At 32.4% G+C, this 26,788-nt stretch overlaps 2 protein-coding genes across 2 annotated transcripts; one reads left to right on the forward strand and one right to left on the reverse strand.

The window, feature by feature from the left end:
- Window positions 1-1,464: 1,464 nt before the first annotated feature.
- Window positions 1,465-3,592, reverse strand: Odv-e66-5 (putative envelope protein ODV-E66-5). The gene is given in 1 exon segment (NM_001414800.1): window positions 1,465-3,592. A coding segment is annotated over 1 exon segment (1,872 nt). The 5' UTR covers window positions 3,582-3,592; the 3' UTR covers window positions 1,465-1,709.
- A 9,495-nt stretch (window positions 3,593-13,087) lies between these two features.
- LOC103573023 (uncharacterized) lies at window positions 13,088-24,923 on the forward strand. The gene is made up of 3 exons (XM_053742360.1): window positions 13,088-13,762; window positions 17,976-23,106; window positions 24,432-24,923. Exons 1-3 carry the CDS (start codon window positions 13,233-13,235, stop codon window positions 24,747-24,749), a joined length of 5,979 nt encoding a protein of 1,992 aa, XP_053598335.1. The 5' UTR covers window positions 13,088-13,232; the 3' UTR covers window positions 24,750-24,923.
- Window positions 24,924-26,788: the final 1,865 nt, after the last annotated feature.

Raw genomic sequence — 26,788 nt, forward strand, 5'->3', positions numbered from 1 at the left:
ATTATAGAATATCTTATTAAAGTATCGAGTGATATTAATTTTCTTTTAAATAATTCAATTAGCTTCTAATCGATTCAGTTTCTAGAGAAAAAGTTGTAACGTTTCTTTTAGATAATTTGATTGTTTACAAAATTGTCACAGTTCAATTTATTCGTATCATCTTAATTTCTGAAGTCGTAATGATTAATGAAAATTATTATTATATTTTTACAGCTCAGATTGAGAATAATCGAAAATGTCGACAAAAATCTTATTGTTAGCTATCCTCATATTTATAGGCCTCTATGGCAGTGCAGTTGAAGCATGTAAAGACAAATGAGTAAGAAAATATCACACTACTGTGATAAATAAACTTTATTATAACTTTAATAAACATGAAAAGATTTTTTTTCAATTTTTGAAAGATTTAATTTTGTATTGAATTCGACTCAAATATAAGTCCAAACAGGAAATCTAATATATTAAAAATTATTGTCTTTAATTCAGTAGGGGAGAGTGGGGTCAATTGAACCAGAAGCTAAAAAAATCGGTCTGTCGATTGACCCCGTGGGCTGGCCCTAAAACTTCCCGCCCACTTTGAGCTCTTTGATCTCGAAAAATTGTTGTGGATACATTTTTGAGCTCTTTGAGCTCGAAAAAACTTTTTTATGCTTTTGTTTTCGAAAAATAACTGATCAGATTTTGAAATTGATTTATGGAGTCGTTTTTGAGAAATTTCCAAAATACAAAAACATTTTTTTTTTAATTCTTCCGTTAACGGTTTCTCTTGAACGAATGAACAGATTTTGATTGTTGAGGTGGCATTCGACGCGGCTTATGAAGTTTGAGAGCTGATTAGATTTTGGAATCAATCCATCGAGCGAATTGAAAGTTATTCAAAAAAAACATTTTTGAAAAAATTTTATTTTTGAAATATCTCCGAACGTACACTACCGATTAAGCTCAATTTTTCAATATTTATAGTAAATAAAAAGTCGCGTCGAATGACACCATGAAAATCAAAATCGGTTCATCCGTTCAAAAGTTACAGAATATTTACATACGTACGTACATACATATATACACTCGGACATCATCTTGAATTTAGTCAGAGAAGCTTCCTAGAACCTCATAACGTCGACATCTGTTGGAATTTCGATTTTCACAAATCGGGGTGAAACCACTAACTTCCCGAATTTTTGAAAATTTGCAATTTTCTTAGAACCTTAAGTTGAATTCCTGTCTTGTTTAGCGAGATGAGAGATGTACTATTCAGTCATGATAAAAGAATTTAAAAAATTTGCGGATGTAGTGTTTTTTCGCATACAGATCCGGGTCAAAATCAAAACTGTTGGATGCAAATCTGGTAAACAATTGTGTACACACTACAGCGGACGTAAGGACTTCTCAGTCCGCGTGTTTAGTAGCTTTACCTTCAACGCAGGTCGGCAATTATACCCGCGGGTTAGAACGTTATACTTTTCTCTCTTGGTATGTAACAGACTATTAATATTAAAAAAAATCAATTAGTAAAACCATTAAAATTTTCAATCAAATATCTGTCAATTAGCAACAATATTTGGACTTTTAGTCTCAGTTCTCGACAATGTTTCAATTTATTAGTTCTTTAAAACTCATGATTTTTTTAAAACAAATTATCAGTTAATAGTTCGATAAACTATAAATAGTGTAATATGCTATAATTTTTTATTAATCATATTTGTTCCCAACTATTTCAAATTGTACATCATAGTATTTGGATCTCTGGTGTAATATTTTATATCACTACCTTCACCGTAGGTAGTCGAATCATTTGGATCGCTGCTAAAAGTGCCAACAAGTATTGGATCATCGTTACGTGTTACCACGAACTTTTTATTATCTATGATTGATTTAACAGTGTAATCTTTGTTATCGTATTTGAATTTTAAAGTGCCTTCGCTATCAAGCTTGACGTGACTATCAATACCAGCTCGGACGAGCATACGCCAAGTGAACTTTTTTGTCTCTCTCGATTTGATAACAAAGTCTCTACTATTGCTGTCACTATTTACGTCATTGATCTCCAAGTCATTGATGGTATCTTTCCAAATGAACTTTAAATTTTTATCACACTGGTTCGAAATTTTGTAATAAGCTTCGAGCCCATGAGTCGTAACAACGGCAGCTTCAGTTACCAAACAACCGGCTCCTCCGTAAACAGCGCGGAAGTCGTATGTATTCTTCCAAAACATGAGATTGTGGTCCATTAACCGGCCGATGAACGAATTAACATGCTCACAAACATAGGGGACTGTAGTGGTGTAATGCCCACCGACTAATTCCTTATAATCACCATCAGGAACCAACAAACCTGGTTCGTTTTTCAAGGTATCCCAAGTCAGTGTCCTTTCATACTCTTTGCCTCTAATATAAATTCGACGCAACTGCACCCATCCGAGAGCAAATTTTCCTCTGGCTTCTAGATCTGTTTCATAGGCCGCAATTCCCGGTCTCTGAACCCTTACAGAGATCATAAAGTCATCAGCTTTGAATACGCCCAGTCCGATAAAGGGCATCAGTGAAATGGTATGAAATCCACCTTTCTTTCCGGTTATGTTCCACCATCTTTTTCTGTTGTATATAGAACCCGTTCGGCCGAATAATCCTAACTGGAGCCAGGGCATGTCAGGATGTAACAATTTATCAAGCATATTACGTGTTACTTGTTTAATAATTGAAGGAAATCCAAATGAGTTATAAACTTCCTCATAGAAACCATACATTGTCACAAAGTAAGAAAAGGTTGCAACTTTATGATGTTCAATGTAAGATCCATCTGCGTAGGGTCCATTTTTTATTTCTGATCCTTCATTATATTTTATGTTAAATTTACCCACCAGTATCTGAAATTTTTCATTATTTTTGTCAGTTTCTAAGTTGAATAACTTTTTATCATAGTAATAAGCGCCACATAATCTCGGGATGCTCAAGTACACAATATTGATGCCGTAATGAACCTGGCCCATTGATATGTCGAGCTCCGTAATCATACGTATAATTAGTTTATAAGAATCATATTTGAGATTATTATCTGCTCCCAAATATATGTACATCATTAGTAATTTAGTCATTCTAACGCTAAATGCATACCAATTATTACCCCATGGAAATTTTTCCCTAAGGGTGATTGTTTTGAACTTTTCTAAAATGCGTCGTATTATATCTTCAACTATTTGTAAGTATTTTAATGAATCTTGAGGCCAACGTTTGTAGATCACGATTAATTTAATACCAAACTCGCACAATTCACCGAATACTTTTTCTGTTGTCCAACATTCAGAAAATGACTTATGTGGTATCGATTGAAAGTCGTTAGCGTTGGTCATGAAGACGTAATTTTGGAAAGCGTCCACTTCATTTGACTCGAGCCTCAGATGAGCATCGAATGATACATCGGACAATATTGCTGCTCTGATTTTGAAAACTTGCAGGTATTTAGTGATGTGGTCATTGATGAGTACTGATAGGGTCGCTATAGCAACTATCAGGAGGTAAAGTATTAATAAGAGTTTATACTTTCGAAAGTTCCACTTTGACTGGACAGATTTTAGTAAACCCATTTTTATTTTCTAATAAATAAGAAGAAAATTTTGAAAATTATTAGCAAATTTGTTAGTAATAAGGTGAGGTCACATCTTACAATTTTTTTCGACAGGGTCAATTGATTAGTACAGGGAACTGGTGCCATGGTTCGGCCTGGCTCCCGGGCTGTAGGATCTCACATGCTAATGGGGTTTGATCTTCAAATTCAACTCCCACCCCCCTCCGGGAAAAAATGTTTTTTTTTTTAATTTTATCAGACATGTTTTTTCCAGAATGGGTCACCTATCCAATTAATGTTCCACCTCGATGCTGCTCAACTTTTGTTACTGATGGATTGTAGTCTGCTACGCTCGTCTATTGATCACTTGCAGATATGAAAAATTCGTGAATGTATTTAAGATTACACATATTTTCTTATCAGCTCTATTTCATAGAACAGTCGTTTATAATAATATAATATAGCAGCTCCGTTAGATTAGTTAATATTATTGGTCAGTCTACTAGTGATCTCCCGTTGATTACCAACTTCTTGAAGGTCATCAGCACTCTTCTAAGTTAAAGCCACTTAACTACGTTGTGCAGGCCTCATTCTGCCACGAGGAGCACAGCTTACAACGATATCTTCATGAATGAGTAAATATTAATCATTCAATCGAGATTTTGAAAATTAGTCTATAATTTTGTACCTTGACTCTGTGAGTTTTCAACAAATACGAGTTACATCAATTTCGAAAAATTGATAAAAAAGAAAAATATTTCACTCATTTTAAAAACGGTACAGAATAATTTATAAGTCATTATCCACCATTTCTTTCTCCCGCGATATCTCTCGAACAAATTAACCGATTGAGATGTCTAAAACGGCAATCGGCGCGTTTTATTGAATTCTAGAGCTGATTAAAATTTGAAATCGATCGCGTCAGTCGTTTCAAAAATATTTAGAAAAAACCATTTTTCACCATTTCTTTCTCCCGCGATAACTCTCGAACGAATTATCCAATTTTGATGTTTGAGGTGGCAATCGACTCGTTTTATTGAGTACTAGAGCTGATTAGATTTCTAAGTCGATCGTATGAGTCGCTTCTGAGAAATCAATAAAAAACTAAAAAAAAATTTTTCTTTAACTTCCCGCTAAGAAAATCGACGATTTTCAAAAATTTCGGGAAGTTATTGTTTTCACCCCGATTTTCGAAAATCGAGTTTTCATCAGATGTCGACGTTTTGAGGTCCTAGGAAGCTATTCTGACTATTTTCAGAATGATGTCCGAGTGTGTGTATGCATGTGTGTGTGTGTGTGTGTGTGTATGTATGTAAACTCTTTGTAACTTTTGAACTAATGAATCGATTTGGATGGTTGTGGTGGGAATCGAAAGAGCTTGTTGGCCTTCAACTTTTCTGAAAATTTCAGATTATTTGATCGAATAGACTCGAAAATATTGGCGAATTACGAAAAAAAAAAAAAATTTTTTTTTAGTTTTTTATTGATTTCTCAAAAACGACTCATACGATCGACTTCAAAATCTAATCAGCTCTAGTACTCAATAAAACGCGTCGATTGCCACCTCAAACATTAAAATTGGATAATTCGTTCGAGAGTTATCGCGGGAGAAAGAAATGGTGAAAAGCAGTTTTTTCTAAATATTTTAGAAACGACTGACGCGATCGATTTCAAATTTTAATCAGCTCTAGAATTCAATAAAACGCGCCGATTGCCACGTCAACTATCAAAATCGATTGATTAGTTCAAAAGATATCGGCGTTGAAATGTTAAAAAGAAACATTTTATGTTATTTTTTCCGGATAAATCATAATATAACGTAACAAAATGTGCCTGATATCATACCAACTCATCTTTTTTATGGTTTCTTTTGATCATATAATGTCATCGAACTTGGTTTTTTGTTTAAATCATATTATCAACAAAAAAATCGATAAAACGTAGTTTTTAATATTTTTATCGGATATTTCATATTTTATTGTTTCTTACATGAGTCAAAATTTATTTAAATCTTGATTTTGATCCCCGACATTGATTGCTGCCTCAATACACTTATTTCACTGAACATAATCAGGAACTAAATTTTAAAAACCGCTTCATTGATGATTTTCGATTCTTAAATTTTCAAACTTCAGCATAACAGGTAACTTGTTAGAGCTTGAAAAGATCATAAAAAAACAATTGCACGTGATAGCATTTTCGAGCTCGAAGAGCTCGAAAATATATCTACACTAATGTTTTCGAGCTCTTTGAGGTCGAAAACAGCGGGAAGTTTTGGGGCTGGCCCGCAGGGGCAACCGACAGACCGATTTTTTTTTTCGTAATTCGCAAATATTTTCGAGTCTATTCGATCAAATGATCTAAAATTTTCAGGAAAGTTGACGGCCAACAAGCTCTTTGGATTGCCACCTCAACCATCCAAATCGATTTATTAGTTAAAAAGTTACAAAGAGTTTACACACATACATACACACACACACACACTCGAACATCATTCTGAAAATAGTCAGAATAGCTTCCTAGGACCTCAAAACGTCAACATCTGATGAAAACTCGATTTTCGAAAATCGGGGTGAAAACAATAACTTCCCGAAATTTTTTAAAATCGTCGATTTTCTTAGCGGGAAGTTAAAAAAAAAACAACTAAATTAAATCGAAGTAAAAACGCACACGCACACACTCGAACACGTGGACAGATACTCACACATTCGCACACACACTCACGAACATTCGAAGACACGTACGCACATATTTGCACACACGTACACACACTTATCCATGGATATATATTTTTATGATACCATATTTTTCATCTTGATCTCATTGCGTTTAGATTAAATCGACATTGGTTGACACCAAAATCATTATTGATTAATTACAGAACATGCATAGTTTAGGACAGGAAAATATGGATCATGTCACTCTCGCGCCGAGTGCTCTTCTAGTTGAGTTATCCGAGCCTATGGTATATTTCGATCAATTTATCTATTATTTATTGAGCCAGACTGTTTATCGTACGGTAGCGTTTTTAAATATTTTTAATAATACTGTTAAGCAAAAAAGTATGTTTCCATACACGCACATACGGAACTGTATACGTGAAGCGTTAGTCACTTCTGTAAAATGAGAAAGGAAAATTAGGATAGGAAGGGATTGGTCAGGATAAGAAAGAAACCTTCTCAATGAAAAATTTATGAATCAATATTTCATACAAAGTCACCGATGCTCAAAAAAAATCTACGATCAACCGAGGCTCGGCTACCAATGCTCGGTCGAGTGTCGCTGTACACTATGATCAGCTTATGGCTGGTACACCATCGGCCACCCAACTATATTCATAGCAATGAAAATATCACATCAGCTATTTTTAAACATTATTTATCTGTATATACTTTTCATAAGACAGGATCAATCCTTACTGAATATAATAGAAAATAAATTGATCATTGTCATTAAAAAAAATTTTGTGGTTTATAAAACTATTTCTGACCGTGTAGAAAAATATCGGGGATTAAAAAATACATAGATAATAAATCCCAACCGACTAATATACGCTCACTGTTAATTGTTAATGATCATATTACAAATGATCGTGATCATAGACTGTTTCCGTAAAAAATTTTATGAATTAAGATTTTATGTATTTAATACCTTAAGATTAGTGGTGGTGATAAGGACCAACATGATAAAATGTAATTTGAATGATTAATACATTAAAAATTACATTTACACTGTGAAGATTCGCGGAGTAAATGCGGATTGAATCTGGAGTGAATGGATTTTTAACTATTCACTCCCTCCGGAGGAAAATTTTGAAAATATTATTAAAAAAAAAAAAAAAACAACTAAATTAAATCGAAGTAAAAACTCGCGTATTACGTTACTGTTCAGCTCATAGGCGAACACATACGCACACACCCGAACACATGGACACATACTCACACATTCGCACACACACTCACGAACATCTGAACACATGTACGCACATATTTGCACACACGTACACACACACACCCGAACACACGCACACACGTGAAAAAAATATATATGTAAAAAAAGATATTTACAAATTAACACGATATCTGCGCACGTCATTTCTTCACATGATGGAACAAAGCCCAGACATCTCGTGGCTTTTAGAAACTGGCTGCATCACTCGCAATTGTCTCCGCTGAAGATCTGGCTTCACTTGCTTGGGAACAGTGATTAGTTCTACTTCCTTCTCGACAACGACTGGTTGAGGCATCCGAACCATCTTCTTCTTGGGCACCATTTTTGTCTTTATGTTGACGCTAATGGTCGTTTTAACTCGTTGAACGTTCACTGGACGAAAGTTTAAATTACCATCCAGTCCACATGTTGGCAAAGAAGTGTTAGATGGAGTCACTTCGCAGAATTCTTCAATTTTAGGTTTTTTGTATTGAGCATCATGCTCAACATCAAAAATATCGGCGCACCGTTTGAATCCAGTTGCAGATTGTGGACTTGACGACACTAAACACTTCACATCACTCATGATGATTCAATTATGAAAATTTGGAGTTTGAATTTTCAGTTATACCCAGAGACAACTTGGCTAGAGTTTGAAACTCAATGATGTTGAAATTTTAAGAACCGACGTTCAAATGCACTGCAATATTTCAGGGAGGGGATTTTGGATCCAATGGGACATTTGCACCGTAACATCAGTAATTAGATCTTTATGGTAAGGGTCAATGGCTACTTTACATCGTTCATTACTTTCCCATGTAGACTTATTTTAATATTAATCCTAAGGATTTGTGCAGATAAGGTAGGGGAATATCCGGCGACATAATTATACCTGTGTATGTCAGCTGCTTTCTCTAGGAAAAAATACATTTTATTTAGGTACGGGTATAGAATATTTCGAGTAATGACATTTTTTAAGCATTAAATATTTGATACATTGCTTATACGATATTACCTATTGACCAAAATACATGTATACTTATACACAGCACCCTTATAAATAACTTGAGTACTTTACTTGTCTGGCGTCTATAATGAATAATTGGTAACAAAGTTAGTATTAAAACGTTTATGAAAATCCATTTCGTGAGAAAACGATTTTATAATATTTTGTATGACAAATGGGCTGATGAAATTCCATGATAATGGCTTTTTAACTTCCCGCTAAGAAAATCGACGATTTTCAAAAATTTCGGGAAGTTATTGTTTTCACCCCGATTTTCGAAAATCGAGTTTTCATCAGATGTCGACGTTTTGAGGTCCTAGGAAGCTATTCTGACTATTTTCAGAATGATGTCCGAGTGTATGCATGTGTGTGTGTGTGTGTGTGTGTGTGTGTGTGTGTGTGTGTGTGTGTGTGTGTGTGTGTGTGTGTGTGTGTATGTATGTAAACTCTTTGTAACTTTTGAACTAATGAATCGATTTGGATGGTTGTGGTGGGAATCGAAAGAGCTTGTTGGCCTTCAACTTTTCTGAAAATTTCAGATTATTTGATCGAATAGACTCGAAAATATTGGCGAATTACGAAAAAAAAAAAAATTTTTTTTTAGTTTTTTATCGATTTCTCAGAAGCGACTCATACGATCGACTTCAAAATCTAGTCAGCTCTAGTACTCAATAAAACGAGTCGATTGCCACCTCAAACGTCAAAATCGATTAATTAGTTCGAAAGATATCGGCGTGGAAAAGTTAAAAAAATAACATTTTATGTTATTTTTTCCGGATAAATCACCATATAACCTACCAAAATGTGTCTGAAATCATACCAACTCATCCTTCTTATGGTTTCTTTCAATCATATAGTGTCATCGAACTTGGTTATTAATTTAAATCATATTATCAACAAAAAAATCGATAAAATGTAGTTTTTAATATTTTTCTCGGATATTTCATAATTTGTTGTTTCTTACATGAGTCAAAACTTATTTAAATCTTGATTTTGATCCCTGACATTGATTTCTGCCTCAATACACTTATTTTACTGAACGTAATCAGGAACTAAATTTTAAAAACCGCTTCATTGATGATTTTCGATTCTTAAATTTTCAAACTTCAGCATAACAGGTAACTTGTTAGAGCTTGAAAAGATCGTAAAAAAACAATTGCATGTGATAGCATTTTCGAGCTCTTTGAGGTCGAAAACAGCAGGAAGTTTTGGGGCTGGCCCGCAGGGTCAACCGACGCCCAGATTTTTTTTTGTGGAATTGTGTAGAAATTGAAAAAGTATATTGAAAAAATAAAATTTCAATATATTGCGAAAAATATAAGTTTTAATATATTGGAAAAATATAATTCAAATATATTGCGAACCATATATTTAAACATATAAATTATTTCATATATAATCAATTATATAGAGACCATATACCACTAATTATATAGGTCAAAATATATGAAAGTATATATCAAATTTATTATATTATACTTATAAATTATATATATACTATCCATATATGGCAAGAATATATTGAGCATTGTATAAGATGATATATATAGAAAAATACAAAACAATATATATATGGGTAAATATATTATTATAAATAAATAATCCAATATATTATGTAAAAAACATATATTTTTCAATATAGGTTTTTTTGCCACTATATATTTATCACATATTCACCCTATATTTTTTTATATATTTTTAACAATATATAGCTTTTCCATATGCGGGATAACTTTCATTTTCTTTTGCGTTCGATAATTATGTTTGTTAAAACGTATATTTAATCGATTATAAGTGAAAATAAGGATACCGTTGTACCAAAAAATTGACTCTTCACTGAAAACTTCGAAATCAGTTGTGACCGGAAAGCAAGCCTGTGCTCGGTAGAGAGAAGATCTTCATTCATTTCTTAAGACCCTGCAACCATGGGGTCCGGTTCTAGGTAGTGGGTTCTTTTTAGTGCATTACATCGCACGAGATGTCCCGTTGACACAATTCAATATACGTCAATGCTAATTGTGGGTGCCCGTATGAAAAAACAATATATGGTTAAAATATATGAAATCATATATGTTTGCAACAAAAAAATGTATGATATGTTATATTGTATATTATAAAAATTCATATAGAAATTTTCGCCGATTTAATATAAAATTATATAAGCTAAATGTCCCAATACCGGAACAAGACCCAATACCGGAACGATTTGATAATCATTATATTATATTTCAACTCGTACGCGATGAAACTAAACAAAACTTACTTTATTTGAAACCTTAATCTATTAGTCAAAAAATAAGATATAAAATAGATTTTAGAAAATATTTAAAATATGAAAAAAAAATGTTAATTAGAGCACTAGTCTCGGATTCATGACTTTTTCATGTCTCTTAATGGTTTTGCTAAGAAATCAGTCAATGGTCTTAAGCTTATAGAAAATGCATAGAATTACTTTTCAATAATTTTTTTTTTTGTATATGCATCTTGAATGACATAAAATTCAAGAAAACATATTAAAAATATGAAAAAAATAGTATTATTATATTAATTTTACTGTTCGTCTATTGGTACACCAAAATGAACCCGTGCCCAGTACCGGAACAGCCAATCATATTAATGTTATCGATAGACATTAACGGTGAGTTTTATTGACTGGCTAAATCAAGTACAACATTAATTATTACTGGAACCCTAATATTTAATGCAGTATGTATAATTGTTATACGAAATATATTAAGTATAGATAAACTCTAATTTAAATCATAAAAAATAAATTTTTGTTTTCAGTTTTTTTTTTTAATTATTTTTCTAGTATAACCTCAAATGATTTATTTTGTTTCTATTCTTTAGTTCAAAATATTTATTTTCATTGAATATTCAATCATTTTTAAATTTTAAATACATTTTACATTATGGGTGTGATTTAGCAGACATTAGACAAATTCAAAATTATTAATAAATCGAGTAAATAATTAATAATATAAAATTTTAAAAAATGCAAATTCAAAAAATTTTAAAATTAATAATGCTTTTTTTGTAAATATTCTTCTTTTAATTATTTATCTTATTTATTTATAATTTTAAAGTTCTCTGATGTCTGCTACATTCATACTCGTTTTACATTAATATTATTTAATAATTATTTATATTTTCACCATGAATAAATGCAAAAAATAACTTATTTTATTTACTGTTCCGGTATTAGGACACTCGAATTCCCGTATTGGGACAAGGCTATTTCAGCGTTCCGGTATTGGGTCTTTTGGGTGTCATAGAAAAAAATTTTTTTTTTATATTAAATTTAAGAAGAATGAACTAATTTGATTATTTTTGAATTGGTAAATGTCTATTCTATATGATGTAATAAATTATTTTGGTTTATAATTTATTTGAATATTTTTAAAACGATAAAAATTAGTCATATACCCTTTGTCGTTCCGGTATTGGGACATTTACCTCACAGTAGTAAATATATGTATTTCATATATGTAACTTATGTTTTTATATTAAGCCAAATATACATTTACATTTACCATATTATATATTGTATTGATATATTTTCGTTTATATTAAAAAAATATAAAATTATTAAATGAAATGAAATATATGGTAGCATATAATTTATATTATATATGCCACCATAAATTTTCTTTGTTAAATTTAAACATATATTTTATTCGGTGTATGTATATGGGTATATTATATATTTGCTTAAAATTAACTAATTTTGATAATTTTATCTGCAATTTAAAGACTATATTAAAATTTATATCTAATTTAATTGGAGTGGGTCTTACGAATAAGAAACTTTTTTTTCCATACACAATATAAATATATCTTTTTATATATAATCAGAGTATATTTTTTTGTATATGATAGAGATATATATTTTTATGTATGATAAAAATGTAGTTTTGTAAGTGACAAGCATATATATTTTCATATATGATGAAAATATATTTTTTGTATATGATTGACATATATTTTATATATGCGAAACGAATACGGACTCATATATGATGAATATTATATTTTTTAATATAAAAAAAAATATATCAGAAAATATAGTTAAATTCGCCACATATATTTTCTGATATTTATCATATATTTTGACCATATATGTTATTTTCATACGGGTGTACCACGCATCAGACCGTCTTAAAAGAATTAGGTGAGGAAATGAGGAAGATCAAGAGAATGAGAGACCAAGGAAATTTGGCTTTTTTTTTTTCCAAAATCGGACTTAACAAAGATCTAGTATACGAACTTTTTATTTTATTATTTACCACTTATTTGATACATGAATGTAATAAATCAATTTATAATAACGAGTAAATAACATTTTATATTAATTATTAGTCAATGGAATAAAACAGCTTCCACTTTTTATAGATTCCACTTTTTATAGATTCCACTTTTTACTATTATTTATTAATTTTTAATATTCTGTTTTTTCCTTGTAGGAATACAATTAAAAAAAGAAAAGGAAAATTCAAATTCAAAAATTTAAAATTTTACCGCCAATTGACTCAACTCCGCGCCACTGCATCCCAAAGTCGCCAACACTGATTTTTTAAAAATTTTATTATTTAACCAACAGAACACGTGTTTAAATCGCAAGTTTATTAAAATCATAACTTAAAGTCTATTTAAGTATATATAAATTACGCAATTAATTGCTAATTATTTATAATTATAATTAAAATAATAAAAATATTAGTGAAAATTTCAAAAATGTTGAAAAAATCGGAAACTTGTGAATTAAAAAAATTAAATAATTTCGAAAATAATATTAATGATGAAAATAATTGTAATGACAATCAAGCGCAAAAAAATATAAGTGAAGTAAAAAAAAGAAAAAGAAAAATTAATAATTCGGAAAATAGTTTTGAAAATAAAAAAAAGTGCGAAAATTTGGAGGTTAAACACGTGAGTACAGAAAATAATAATGACGATGTGGGAAGTGAGGGGCAAGGGGAGGGGGAAGAAGAGAAAGAGGAAGAGGAAGCGGTAATTAGTAAAGATGATCAACAATTGACAGTTAAATATTTTCGAAATAGTTTTTCAAGTGAAAATGCTCTGGGCGCTTTGAAAAAATTTGTCGCGCTCTGCGATACCAAAGGTGGGAAAAAAAATTTTGCCGATGAATATTTAAATTCTGGCGGGAACATTATGGAAATTTTGAAATTAATTGATAGTGTTGATAAGAAACATTTAAATAATATTGCTTTGGTTTTTAATGCCTTGTATTTACTAATTATGAGGTGAGTAATTTTTTTTTTTTTGAATTTTTTTTTTGGGATTTATTTTAAAAATTTTTATTAGAAATTTATTGTTATGAAATGATAAAAAAATATAACAGATCTACTGACATCTGACACAATGGCCAATTTCAGATCTAGGATTTATTGGGATCCAAAATTTTTTGAATTTTTTTTTAAAAAATGTTTATTTAAATTCAAAATTTTATAATTTTTATTCATTTTAAAATTTTTTTCTCTTAAATCTTGACGCTAACAGTAAAATTTAGATCTAGAAATTTAAAAGGATCTAAATCTCTGTTGTCTAAATTATTTCATTTTTTTTTTTTGAAATGTGAATTTTTTTTTTTGCAGATGTTAAAACAAAATTTCAATAAATTCATAAATTTTAAATGAAAGTTTAAACTAATTGCTATTTTTTGTATTTATCGTTAATTTTAAAAAATTAGTTTCGAAGTATTAAATTTGAAAAATTATAAAAATTTGAAATTTCCAATAGAAATTTTTTTGTGGATCTAAGATAAAAGACTCAGTTATTGACCCTGACCCAGTTTCTGACCTTCTCAACTTTTTTCTTACTCAAAAAACGATAACTTTAATAAGAAAATTTATTTTTTCTTAATTTACAGTCATTTATTCTGAGCCTAATTAATGGTAATTTAAAAAACAAAATATTAATTGAATAAAAAAAAAATATTTTTTGCCATAAGTAGTTGAGGAAGACATTTTTTAAGCAGAGCCTAAACAGTTTATGTTAGGAGGTAAGACAATTAAATCTGCGCAATAATTATCATGTAAATAGAAAAATGAGAATGCCGTAAATTTTCGGCATTTATACACATGCCGTAACTTTGCCGTAATAATTTAGTATTAATATGGTTATATTGGCCAGTTTTTTCCCTGTAATTATGCCATATACTTACTGTACTTATGCTATCGAGTTACCAGATTACTACAGTAATATTATTATAAAAGTGTCAAACTTTTACCAAAAAAATGCTGTGTAAAATCTTTAATAGATAATGTTGTATGATAAAATGGTTGTTTTTGTGATAATAATACCGTCAGTATCCTGTTATTTTGCCCGATTTACGCTAATAAAATAGAAAATTGTAAAAGATATGGTTTTATTATCACGTTTTTATTGACTCGCTTTTATGTATGTCTGTCAGGTGGAATTTTGTAATTGATTTTAAAGTAGCTTCTCGATCAGTTAGAGACTTCAAATTTGGATCAAAGCTCAAAATTAGATGACAATGCAAGAAAATGAGAAAAAATTTTTTAAAAATGAGCAGGAGAAGCACTAGAAGAAGAAGAAAAAAATTAAAAATTTAGAAACAAATAAAAAAAAATCGAATAAAAAATTCATATTCGTTTGTTTGTCTGTTCAGTACGAATTTTTCATAATTAATTTAAAACTAATTTCTGGATAAGGTGCATTCTGGAATATAGCTCACAACTGGATGATAGATAAACAAACACCATGTAATGAAAATATAGTGAAGGAGATGGAAAAAATATGATGACTAGGACCTCCAGCACCATAAATAGAAACATATTCAAAATTTTTAACTAAAAAGAATCTGGCTTTGATTTGTTTTAATATTTTGAAGTATAAATCTTATAAAGAATGAGTTTGATATATTGGTAGGTAGAAATAGCGATTTTCTGTTTTAGATTTTATTAAGTGAAAAAAAACTGAAATAAACCTGAACTTTGTCGCATGTCTCCGTCAATATCTTATTCAGGCCTTTAAAATCGATTTCAAAATTTCACTCACACAATACTAAAAAGCAAAAAATAATTATCGAAGTAAAAAAAACTTTTAATATACCAAGTTTTTAAAACGAACTAAAAAGTGTAAAATAATATTTCTTATTTTCATGAAGATTTAAAACCACATGCAAATTCCAAACTTACAGACAGTCCTGAAAATTTGTAATTGTGAATTTTTAATAGTTATGAAAATACTTGTAAGATTTAAAACGAAAAACGTGGGGCGCATGCAATATATAACTATAAGAAGTGTAGAGAAGAGCTGTCAATGAAAAAACTTACAAATCAGTCCATATTATTTGCAATGCATTAAAATTGTTAGTTGAACTATTAATGCATCAATTATCTGTTGCATGCGCCCCACGTTTTTAGTAGATTTTATGAAAATCTAACTGTTGTATTGGTCCTCATGACGCAACTTTATAAAAATTTCAACATTTTCTATCTATTTGAGTCAAGTAGGTTCCAAAAATACTATTGGTGAAAAAGTTTATATATATATATATAAACGTCTACAATTCTGTACCGATATTAATCTCAACATTAAAATATACATAAAATATTTTTTTAAAACTGACAAGTATAAATATAATTGATCTTATAAGCTTTAGATAAATCTTTAAACGTCACCGCCTACCTTACAGAATTAAATAATTTAATAAATAATGAAAAATCTACTTCTATTTCGGCTGCCGAATGGCCTTTTTTCGTTTTAAATCTTACAAGTATTTTCATAACTATTAAAAATTCACAATTATTAATTTTCAGGACTATCTGTCGAAGTTCGGAATTTGTATGTGATTTTAGATCTTAATGAGATTGAGAAATATTATTTTATACTTTTTAGTTCGTTTTAAAAACCTGGTATATTAAAAATTTTTTTGTTTCGATAATTTTTTGTTCGTTTCTGCATTTAAAATCATCGAAAATGTGCAAAATGTAATATTTTTTATTTTATTCTATTGGTTCACACAATTCTTATTCAAACAAAAAAATGTAAGTGAAAATAATTATTTGGGAAATTAATGTTTTAAATTTTCTTAAGTTTGTATCCATATGAATTCGATTAGTAACTTCTTTCAAATAAGTGATTTGGCATAATGACTAGCAGATCAGACTTTAAATAAATAGGTCTCGGGATCGAGTCCAGGAGTTAACGGTTTTTTTTTTTTCATGACAGTTATTGAATATATAACTTTATAAAGTTATATATAATTATATAAAATTATATATAACTAAATAAAATTTTATATAATTTTTTTCCCGGTAGACCGGTTTGATGCTGCAAAAATGCCGAAAATATGCTATAAACATGCTGTATAATTACAGTTTTAATGCTGTGAAAATACCGTATTTTTTCTGTTTTATTACCGTAAATATTCTGAATTTATTTCGTAAATTTTTGGTAATAATGCGGCAAAAAAACTGGCCAAAAAACTCGCGTAATACCATATTTACGCAGTTTTTATACCGTTTAATTGTGGTATTATTTCGGTAGTCCTAAAAACGCGAGGGAATTTCATCAAAATTTATTTTAAAGAGGTTCGACCGAAACTAGTGAGTCAAAGTAGTGTTTGAATTTTTTAGTTTGCTAAATTCTCCTCATACTTATAAAAATTTATTATTTTAATTTGTAATAACAAAACAAATTCATAATTAATATTTATTACTTACTTCATTAAAGAAAGAAATGAAATTATTTGGTTATTTTTGACTAATGATTTAATAAAAAGATTTGGCATCAGCGTGTTTTAACTTCTTACACATGAATATTCAAATTAAAGCGGGAAACATTTATTTCTAATCTCGTCTCTTTTACTAACGTATTTCTATCTTTGTTTTTTCTCTCAGCTGCTTCCGCGGCGTTGTTAAACCCTCAGTAATATATATCTCTGTCGATGAATAGATTAAAAAATAAAGTTTAACTTGAATTAGTCAAATAAATACAACGGTAATACTATATTGTTATAATCTTATCATATTCTAAAAATATTCAAGTTTATGGCATGTGGTTTTTTATTTCTCAAACTTGGGAGGTTTATAATGAAAAAAATCGAATAAGTTACGGCGGAAGCTTGTCCGCCATAAAAGTCTGTGTAGAAGATCCTTAAAAACGTCATTTTTAATAAATTCATAGATAAAGTACTTTTTTACGTGTATACTAAGTTTTAAATCTTAAAATTGGAAAATCCTTTTTACATTAGATTTAGTCGAACTTTATTATTTATATTTTGAATATTGAAAAACTATGTTCTTGCTATAATAAATATTTAATTTATTTATCTAAATAATAATTTTAGTTTATTGAAACTGAGTAAGTACTTCATAACCTAATCATAGTTTATGAAAACTAATGAATAAATTTTTTTAAAGTAAATCCCAAAAAAAATTCTGATTAGGTCCAATAAATTAATAAACTTTCTCCTCTATCAATTTTTAGGATCATAGCAAACCATCCGCAGCAGCTGTCAATCACAATACAAGCCTGCCGACATATTCTAAACAACCATATTTCCCTCCTCCACTCGCTAATGTCAAATTCCAGCACCCCGAAGCAGCGTAAAATTGTCCTGAAACTCCTGACCTCTATTGTGATGCTTGGTGACTCCTTACCCCGAGACCTGCTGACCCACTTGTCCTTCCACAGCCAAACAATCGACCTCTTAGTCCAGCAAACGAAGCCCACTGACCCTGATAGCGTACGAATCTGCTTCATAAACTTCATCCTTTCCTTCCTGATAGACAATGATTCCTGGACCGTGAGGAGCCTGCTTGAAAAACGGGGCCTACTCGCCTCAATATTCCCGGACCTGATCTACGATCCCCCGCACATCGTTCACCTGGTGATGAACGTCCTAAAGAAATACGTGCTGGAGAATGTCTCGATTTCCAAGACCCAAAAGTTCCATATTTTTACTACCCCAACGATCCAGTCTCTCGTTCGTCTCTACAACTGGCGAGGACCCAAAGCCTGGCCCGGAGCATCTAAACGCAAGTCCCAAGATTTATCTGACCCCACACCAGCTCCACAGGACAAAGAAGTCGCAGTGACTGCAGCCCATGAGTTTCTGACCACACTCCTGACCTCAACTCGCCACGGAGTCATTTTTAATGACCGGAGTCTAGGAACCAAAGGGAAACATAACCAGCGAGTAGCTTCAGTCATCGAATCTCTAGACCGACCATGGGAACACTCCCGTCCCCGTGAATTGATCACCAAAATCCTGTCCTCGTGTCCGGATTTAATAAAACTGGTTCTGACATCCTGCGAGCCCTTCTTCGAGCCCCGTCTGTCCCTAAAGTGGATCAACATCATTTCTTTCTACCGGGATATAATTTCAGCAGTTGATCTAACATATTTACAGCGTTGTCTAACAAATTTAAATATCTTGCAATGCATTAACGTTTCTTTAACACTAGCGACACCTATCACTGTCCTAAAAAGCGCGATTGCTCCTTCCATCAGTTCAGAACACCTCGTAGTACGTCACCAAGCCCTTCTGATTCTCAGCGCCATGTTGAATAAATTGCGTGCGCTATTCAAGTTAGTACACGAGCACTTTCCGACGCGGGACTACTTGACTTATCGCTTATCAATTCAGAATTACTTGCTCAAGCATTTACCGCCACTAGATGTCATTCTCAAGTCCTGGAATGATCTAGGCAAAGATTACGTTGGTGAATCGTCAGAAATAGTTGAATGCTTGGAATATATGCCTGGAAAAGTTGAGCATTTGGAAGCAATTCTAGAAGTTTTGGAAAATTATCGTGATATTCTAGATAATTTCGAAGTGGGCCATGATAGTAAGATCGATTATGACTTTAAAGAAGGGGATGATCAGATTGAAGTTAGGGTCAGAATTATTGAAATTAATTTTTGGTTGAATTCGAAGGCTTATGATATTAATGAAAAATTATTTAGTGATTGTTTGACATTTCTGATTAAATTTATTGGGCATGATCAAGCACATGATCAGGGTCAACCTGATCTGGAGCAGGATCAAGGTCAACCTGAACAGGGAAATGATGGTCAAGTTCCTGCCAATCAGAGGAAACCTGGCCAGGCACTTGGTCAGGATCAGGTACAAGGTGATCAGAATCAAATACAAGATGATCAAAGTCAGAAAAATTTGAATACCCGTTTAATAAATACATTAAAATTAATTCTAACCCCACTGAAAGCCTTCCAAAATTCGTCTGATCAAATAAATATCTGGATCCAATCATTTTCACTGATACCTAACCCCCAAAGAATACAATTAGCTGAATGGTTTGTCAAGTTACTCAAGAAAATAACGAAGTGTCCTGAAAAATACCAGCAGATCGTCAAGGACGCAGAGAAAGCATTAAAAAAGCGGGATAAGAACGTTGAGGTTAACTCAGGAGCGATTCCGATCATTTTCACAGCTGGTGTGAATTCATTGCGTGAAAATTACGACGAGGATGTTAACACTTTCATGAGTTACGTGACAATTTTGACGCTACATTGCCAGAATGATGCGAAATTGCTAGGACAGGTGATAGAAAATACCGATCTCAGGACTAAGTACGTAGTTAGCTGGATAGAGGGTCGCTGCAGTAGTGTAAAAAAATATTTTCCGTGCAAGTTGATGGGCAAAGTGAGCAAAATAGTCCTGGGTAAAGAAAAAATTGAGATTGGTGACTTGGATATTTACGAGACTGATAAAACGGATTTTGAGATTGAAAACTTGTTTAAGATGATTCTGTTCTATTTCACCCAAATGGTAGGGAATGAGGACTATGAAGTGAGAGTACATAATTGTAAAGTTGCTCTCTTGTGGATTTTCGATCGCGTCAAACGTCGGAGTCAAGCGCATGACCGTAATTTGGAGTCTAAAATCAGTCATCTAGAGCTCGTGGCTGATAAAACAGATCTGAGCATTGGAAAAGAAGATTTCGTTGCCGAAGATTCAGGATTAATTGACAACATCGATTTGGCTGACCACAAAATGGTCCTAGATGTCACTACTGGCGATGGTTCTACCGATAAATCAGTTTTAGGTGTCGGTGCAATAGAACCAGCTGCCAAAAACTCTTTAAATGATCAAGTAAACACATTCTATAAATTCTCTAGACTTTTTGTCGACCATCCAGCAATTTTAAACAATTTTTCTTTTATCGAAACCGGCAATTTCTGTAATAAAGTCATTAGTGTTGATTGTTTCGATATTTTCACCTTAATATCAAGTTCAAATGATTCCTCAATTTTTTCCGCGTACAAAGAAAAATTGTTGAGCGATTTAATCCTGGCTATCGATGAGAAATTCAGTAGTATGAAATTAATTGACAGAATTGAATACTTTGAAGTTTTTGAATTTGGCGCCCAAAAAATTTATGATTTGATTTCTAAAATTCTAGATTTGAGCTCAAAAAAGTTCTATTCAAACTCTCTGACTACTGTTGGTAAGCTTGTGAGCAAACTAATTCACCTTTTGGCTGAAAAGTCCTCAGATTTCAATCCGGAACCAATTATATTTGAAAAACTTTGGCGCCATTTGTCAAAATTAAAATCTAAGACAATTGATGTCAGCGCTTGGGAAGACGCGGTCTTTAATTTTTTACTAAAAAATGAGATAAAAATTGACGAAGAACGTTTTGTAAACATTTTAAAGAATGTAAAAGAATCCACAATCAAACTAATTAATTTGATCGTGAAACAAAATGGCGACTTGTTTTCGCCGTTGACTAAATTCCTGTCCGCTGGAGAGTTCAAAAATCCCGACGTCTTATTTCCTATTTTGTCATCAAATTTAACCTACAAATGGGATCCAGATTTCCTGACCGCCACTTTCTCCCACTATGCCCCCACCATTTTGTCTTACTTTGACCACGCGACTGAAGAGAACGATTGGATTGCTCGGTACCCTGACGTAGCCTCGTTCTTGATCACCAATAACTTCACCCGAGAGTTATGTCAACTAATTGCCGATAAATTGCTCGCGAGTCGCGATAAACTCGAGAGTATCGATTGTAATTATTTGACACTGGTGCGAATCGTTTGGGAAAAACGCACAGAATTTGAACCAGCAGTCGATACAGTAGAAGAGTACGTGCAGATTTTGTTACCGATCACAGTCAGTGCATTAAAAAAGTCAAAGAAAGATGAAATGAGATTAAAAATGGTTATAAATTATTTGTCAGATGCGTTAGATAAATTGAAAAATTTAAATACTAGAGATTATTTGTTCGAAAAAATCATTAAAAATAATTCATTCAAACAATTTATCAATTTTTCATTGAAGTATGGAATGAAAATCGAGCCCCCGAATCCTCAGATTGAGACGTCGAAATCGACAACCGGTATCTCGAAACCGACAGTCGACGTATCGGATCTGATCGATATCCCATACTTTGATTTCGATTTGTCTACTAAAAATATAAATTTCAATAACGCAACGAGAAAAATCGATACATCGGATACTAAAATTGATTCGATATTCGAAGCCTTGAGTAAACTATTGAATCTTACATATGGCGATAATTCACCAGATAATTATATTGAACAAATTTTTGAAATGACCAGAACGAATCCAAATTTCGATGAAATTCTTCTGAGCAAATCACCAACGAAAACTTCATTGTTGCGTTTATTTTCGACACTTTGTCGTAAAGTTCCTTCGAAAATCCACGCAGACGATCTGAAAGTTCTCTTATCAGCTTATGAAGCGACCATGAAACCGGCAGACCAACAACTTCTGGAGATTTTCCAATTCTACGAGTCCCGAGGTCTTCACTTGAACCCGCACGCACTTCTCTGGGGTAGGGCAGCGGTAAATTATCACTCGAGTGTGGGTAATGTGGACACTGCTCTCTGGCGGCAAGTTACCGGAAGCCAGATCTTAGATTTGCTTGACGCGGACATGGTAGCACGGACAGTGCAATTCTATCCCATAGACCGTGGACTACAATCTGCGAGCCTGGTTGTCGATAATGCAGAAATTTATGACCCTGCGTTCTACCTTCCGCTTTTCGTGACTTTATCGACGACAGATAAGTTGGTACCGACCCACAAGCTGGTCAAAAGTGGCGCGATGGCTCTCGTGTTAAGCGCATGCGCAAGTACGCACTCAGAAGTCCGACTCGCTGCTTTCACTGCGCTCTCGCAGTTTTACTTTCACTTGGACGCTGCTAAAAGTAAAGATAAGCTTTTGTGGATACGTTGCATCGACGCGTTGCGCAACGGAATCAACCAGTTGATGGAGTCCAATAAAGAAGACTTTAGCAAACTGGAGAACGTACGTCTGAGTAGTATAATAACGACATTTTTGGCTCGGGCCTCGTTGATTTCCGCAAAAGAGGGAAATTTGATGTTCGCGCCAATCCAGGGGTACTTCATGGCCAAGCAAGCGCTGGATCTTAAAACCATTCCGGAGTTTCTGACGCTATTCCACAGCGCGGATGTCAATCACAAAATTCATCGTCATTGGATCCTTGAGTGCGTTAGAGATGGACTCAAATGCTACGATGACGTCAAATTGGCTTTGAGGATAGGGATTTTTAAAATGATCATGGATTTCTATGGCTGTGTGCTTGCTGATAATGAGACTAAAGTAAGTTTTTTTACTTTTTTTTTTGTTTTAAAGAAATTTATTGACGGAAATAAGTTCAGAAACAAAATTTTAAATTTTTGTAGAGTTTATATGACTGTAACTTGATCAGTTGTGGGATGAATTTGATAAAAAGTATGGGTTTCAGATAGGAAATTTTCTGGGCTACAAATTAGTTTTCATAGATTTTATTGATATTTTTATTCGTTATCGAGATATTTCAAATTAAAGTCAGGATATGAGGATTTTAAGTTCTTAATTTTGTTGTTTTCAAGACTATCTTTAACTAACTATGGTATGAACTAAAAGGGTTAATTAGACTTCAAAGTACAGCTTCGGATAGGCAATTGATTATGTAGAAAAATTCTCATATTTTTTTTTGAAACTTCCAAAAGCTTCCAAAATATTTGCCATTAATATGATACTGAAAATATTGACATTTGTTGAGTTTAATTGGATCTTTGCTTTTGATCTTATCAAAGTCAATAAAATCGATTAGATCATATTTTGAAAATAAGTCTAATATTGTAATTTGATCTTATGTCCGAAGTTAGATCTAATATTTAAATTCGCTCTGATGTTTTTATGGAATCCAATGCACTAATTAGATCTAATATTAGAAATAGATTTTTTTCTTAGATAAAATATCCTAAGTAGATCCAATATCTTTATTGAATGATTTATAATTAGATCTGATGTCAACATTAGATCTAATAATTGCATCAGACTTCTTTTTAATTACATCAGATCCTAGTTAGATCCTGTATTTAAATCAGATCTATTTCTTTAATTCGATCTGATGACGCAATCAGATTCAATGTTCTGATTAGATCTAAAATTTAAATTACATTTTTTTAAGTAGATCTAATTGTTTTAAATAAGATATTATGTCTTTATCAGATCAAATTTTTAAATCAGATCTAATACTTTGATTAGATCTGATGTTATTATTAGATCTAATAATTGGATCAGACTTTTTTTTGACTAGATCAGATCCTTTATTTGAATCAGATCTATTTGATTAATTCGATCTGATGCTGCAATCAGATTCAATGTTTTGATAAGATCTAAAATTTAAATTACATTATTTTAAGTAGATCTAATTGTTTTAAATTAGATATTATATCTTGATCAGATCTAATTTTTAAATTAGATCTAATAATTGAATCAGACTTATTTTTGACTAGATCTAGTCCTGATTAGATCCTCCGTTTAAATTAGATCTAATACTTCAATTAGATCTAATACTTACACTTAAATCTAACAATCAATCCGACCAAGTTGTTTTGGTATTGGAATATTAAAAAAAATTATTAATTTTGTTGCAGGTTCTAATTCTCCAAATCATTGAGGCAACTGTTAAAATTCCTCGTTCCAATTTTATTCTAATTAAAAATTATAGTCTGTTTGTTTGGCTCCATGAACTAACCTTAAAATTAGACAAACGTAATCGGCAGATTGTTAACTTACTATTTAATATTATTAAACTCGTATTGGATAATAACAATAATTATAATAACAATAAAAATAATCATGAAAGTAAAAGCCAGGAGGAATATGGAAAATTTATGATTCTGATGATTCTGAAGAACTTGAAAGCTCTTCCATCTCAGTGTCATCAGAAAAATCATCCGATTCATCAGTAGAATCATCAGTATCATGATCGGCTTGATGCTCAGGTTCATTTAGTCTGTAAATATTAAATAAATTATTTAAATAATTTTTTAATTTAGATTCTATAGGTTTTTTGATTCCATTTATATTTTATTAGATCTAAATATCAAATACATTATAATACAAAATTCATAAATTCTAATAAGAAATCTTGTAAAATTAAAAAAAGTTCATACCGTTGCGATAATCGATTTGTAAATCGATACATCGAATCTTACAAATTCGATACTTTGTTGCACAATTTTTTGTCTCGAATAAAAATTAACGAATAAAAAGTTAATTTTCAAAGATACAATTTCGTTTTATCTGTCAAATACTTCCCAGTTCCACGTCACAGTCAAAAGTATCGAATTTTTCTTTCGATTTATCGATTTATTATTCGATTTATCGGCTCCTTAATTTATTGTTCCCCAAACAAAAATTACCCTCTCAAAACGGGATAAAACGTATGGACGAAAACATCATAATCGGGATCTCTTTGATGACCCGCGTGATGCTGGAGCACCAGGACGAGGTCCCGTATCTCCTGGACCTGTCCCCTGCGGCCATCATTAAAATGCGCACCCTGCGGTAGCTGCCCTTCGACTTCTGAGGCGTTGACCCTCACGACTTGTCTAACCCCTCCAGCATTCAATGCCTCCATCGCTCTTTGAACTTGCCGCGTCCTTAGAACCCTATTCCCTACATCATCTTGGTCCTCTGGCGATAAGAACGCAGTCTTCCATCCATTCCTCGAATAGTTCTCGGCACTATCATCTGGTCCAGTAGCTGAGGGATTTGATGCATGACCTCTAGGATGACCATGTGCGTGGTTCGGGTGTGAGCGCCCTCTCTGCGAATTATCTATAACTCGTCCCGCATCTCTAGCTGTGCTTCCATGGTACCTTGCACCTCCGACCATCAAGACAATCCTGTCACACTCTTCCCGGCGTGCTAGCTCTCGAATCCTATTGGCCACGCTTCTGATATTCGTGCGCATGCGTGCAACTGTTATGTCCCTTAATTCGGAGGGTTTGTGACCCGTCTGAGCAGCAATCGCATTAAAGAGGCAGTCGTTCAACCCACTCTCGGTACCTTGTGGATCTTCATTGCCGACCAAACTCCAATGACCAATGACATCTTCAGGTTGGGAATGAAATTGTACATTAATTGGGTCTCCAGGTCTACTGGAACCTACTTCATGTCTTAGAGTCATTGAAGAAGACCAAACGCAAATCCTACGATTTATTTCCCTGCCCAAAGCACTGACGGAAGTCAGATCACCAGGCCCAGAGTCTTCCAGCTGAGCGACATGATTTTCAGCAGCTTTCAAAGCTGAAGCAGAAGCATTTGAGTCGTTCCCTGATCCTATTGATGGTAACGAATACTTCGAAGGTTCCGCGGGATCATGGGGTCCTTCTGTAGGATCTTGGAAGCCTTCTGTAGACTTCTGGGACTTTCTTTTAAACAATTTTGACCAAAACCCCCTGCGGCTATCTGTCGACAAAATGGACGGACTTTCATGTAAACTGTGACTCGTAGATGGCGCTGCTGAGTTAGTAGGAGTCGATTCCCGGACTATTGTCTCTATTAAATCAATAACTGGATCTTCGGCAGTTGCTGGGGGGATTAGAGGTCCAAACTCCATTAGCAGGTGGTGCAGATCATTGGTCGATCCCGTCGAAGAAACGTGCCTTGGATTGTGTAGTGCCCGTAAAACATGATTGATGACGTCATCAACAGATTCGTCCCTCACGTCTCGGAAATCCATTTTAAGGGTTATCAATTTATTTTATGACCAATTGAGATCTAAAAAAATGAATATTTTGAATTTTTACTCCGTATTCAATTCGAAAACTGACTCACCGACGAAATGAAAATAAATTTTTATTTTGTAAAAGTCACTTGATAATTTTATAGTTAAATTTTGTAACCAAAAAAGCAAACGGTTTTAAATTTTGTTGACGAAATTGTTTTTTTTATTACTGACAGTTGATTGTTTTTACTCATTTACTTATTATTTTTTTTTTAT

This window comes from Microplitis demolitor, chromosome 10, assembly GCF_026212275.2.
Source record: "Microplitis demolitor isolate Queensland-Clemson2020A chromosome 10, iyMicDemo2.1a, whole genome shotgun sequence".
In the NCBI taxonomy this organism is placed as follows: domain Eukaryota; kingdom Metazoa; phylum Arthropoda; class Insecta; order Hymenoptera; family Braconidae; genus Microplitis; species Microplitis demolitor.

Excerpts from the sequence above, each read along its gene's own strand:
- LOC103573023 (XM_053742360.1), top strand. The coding sequence starts at position 13,233 with ATGTTGAAAAAATCGGAAACTTGTGAATTAAAAAAATTAAATAATTTC. Across the intron at positions 13,763-17,975 it reads TTGTATTTACTAATTATGAG|GATCATAGCAAACCATCCGC; the intron begins GTGAGTAATTTT and ends ATCAATTTTTAG. Across the intron at positions 23,107-24,431 it reads TTGCTGATAATGAGACTAAA|GTTCTAATTCTCCAAATCAT; the intron begins GTAAGTTTTTTT and ends ATTTTGTTGCAG.